Source organism: Austrofundulus limnaeus, unplaced genomic scaffold (genome assembly GCF_001266775.1).
Source record: "Austrofundulus limnaeus strain Quisiro unplaced genomic scaffold, Austrofundulus_limnaeus-1.0 Scaffold23, whole genome shotgun sequence".
Classification (NCBI taxonomy): Eukaryota; Metazoa; Chordata; class Actinopteri; order Cyprinodontiformes; family Rivulidae; genus Austrofundulus; species Austrofundulus limnaeus.
The window spans coordinates 2,551,983-2,553,533 of NW_013952425.1; the positions used below are offsets into that span (position 1 = coordinate 2,551,983).

Here is a 1,551-nt window from a genome sequence, read left to right on the forward strand (position 1 = left end):
AAACTGGCCAGTTTCTTGCCAAATAGTGAGCCAAATCTGTTCATGTATATATTACATCTAATAGGTGCTACATTAAACATTTCAGACTAGGTTTATACCTTGTAAGCACAATAATGTATTGGAAACACATATTTTACATATTGCAGTGTATTACTGATGTATACTTATCCATAATTATCAAAGGAAGCCTTATTGTAAAGTGTAAGACAGTAGGTACACTATTAATGACTAATAYGCATGTATAAATGTCATAAGGGAGCCTTATTGTAAAGTGGTACCACATTTACTTATGCATTTCTGCCTCGTTATGCAAATAAGGKGGGCGGTCCTTTTTTGGGTCATTTCCTCTCCCATTGGTCAACAGACAGGAAGGAGGAGGRGCCACGTGCAGACCTACTGTGCATGCTTGTTCTGCCTCAGTTTAGCTTAAAGTWTAATTTAAAACAAAAACATAGGTAAGTGTTTTCCCTCCTTGTCTTTGTTTTTAACCAAACTTTAAACTTGAACTTAATTGGTGCATTTTAAGTGTATTTATGTAGTTACTGGTCCATTTATATATTTCTACTTTTATTTCTAATTATGTCAGATTTGGTCTTCCATAACGAGGAGTGGTTTCAGTTTAATAAATTCTGGGTGCTTCAAAAAAAATAAACCTCTCCTGGTTTTATTTAGACGTGAGCACATCAGGTGTTTTTTATTGGCCCAGAGAGAAGGTGTGTTGATGCTACAGCAGCGACGAGGTGTGGGAATGCTGCAGTGGCTCTAATGTGAAGAGGAGGAATGCTGCAATGTGAGCCGTTTCACAGCAGTGAGCCGTAATGAGAGAAGCCTCACAAACTAGTTTGATTTGAACTCCGTCATCACGACTAATCTGTTGTTTAGATGCACAGGCTTCAGGGAGAAGCCACGAGTCGTCCCTACATTTCACACATCAGCCTGAAAACTTGAAGCAAACATCACAGTTTAACCCAAATATGAGACTAATTCTATATAWTTTTTTCTTTTTAAAAGCTATCGTTGACGCGTCCTCACCTTTCTGTCCGACAGGTACTTCTTGTAGCCTCTGGCTCCCAGAGTGAGAAGAGTTATGAGGACGTCAAGAGAGGGTGAAGCTGATGCTCGACCTAAAGAGACAAACGAAAAGATGAATTAACTTCTACCTGTAAACTACATCCACACCTCCTGGCTGCTTTCAGGGTTTTTATCACATGTATTGTTCTGTTTTTTAAAGTCTTAAAAAACTACAGCTAAAGACGCAACCTACAGTTTGGATGTACTTCATTCATATTAGACATGACTAACTCGTTTCATTTTACCACCTAATTAAAGCAAACATCTTGATATACACTTTCCTTGAAGCATCGCACCTGCACTAACGTAAATATGAATTCAAAGGAAAATCAATGTCTGTGAGTTGGCTGGAAAAAAACAAATAATATTTTGAAATATTATTAATGAAACAAAAAGAAAAAAATAGTATAGGTCTTCTGGACGGGTTCTTCTCTAATGAAACGTTTCGTCTCTCCTCCAAGAGACTTCTTCAGTCTGAGA

The 1,551-nt window shown here is 37.6% G+C and overlaps 1 protein-coding gene across 2 annotated transcripts in view; it reads right to left on the minus strand.

Annotated features, from left to right (window-relative positions):
• The window catches only part of sepsecs (Sep (O-phosphoserine) tRNA:Sec (selenocysteine) tRNA synthase), a 15,572-nt gene that overhangs the window by 4,034 nt on the left and 9,987 nt on the right, over positions 1-1,551 (minus strand). For both annotated transcript variants that reach the window (XM_014004383.1, XM_014004384.1), the window contains exon 9: positions 1,033-1,124. In XM_014004383.1, coding sequence (XP_013859837.1) covers positions 1,033-1,124 — 92 coding nt within the window. The remainder of the gene's footprint in view (positions 1-1,032; positions 1,125-1,551) is intronic.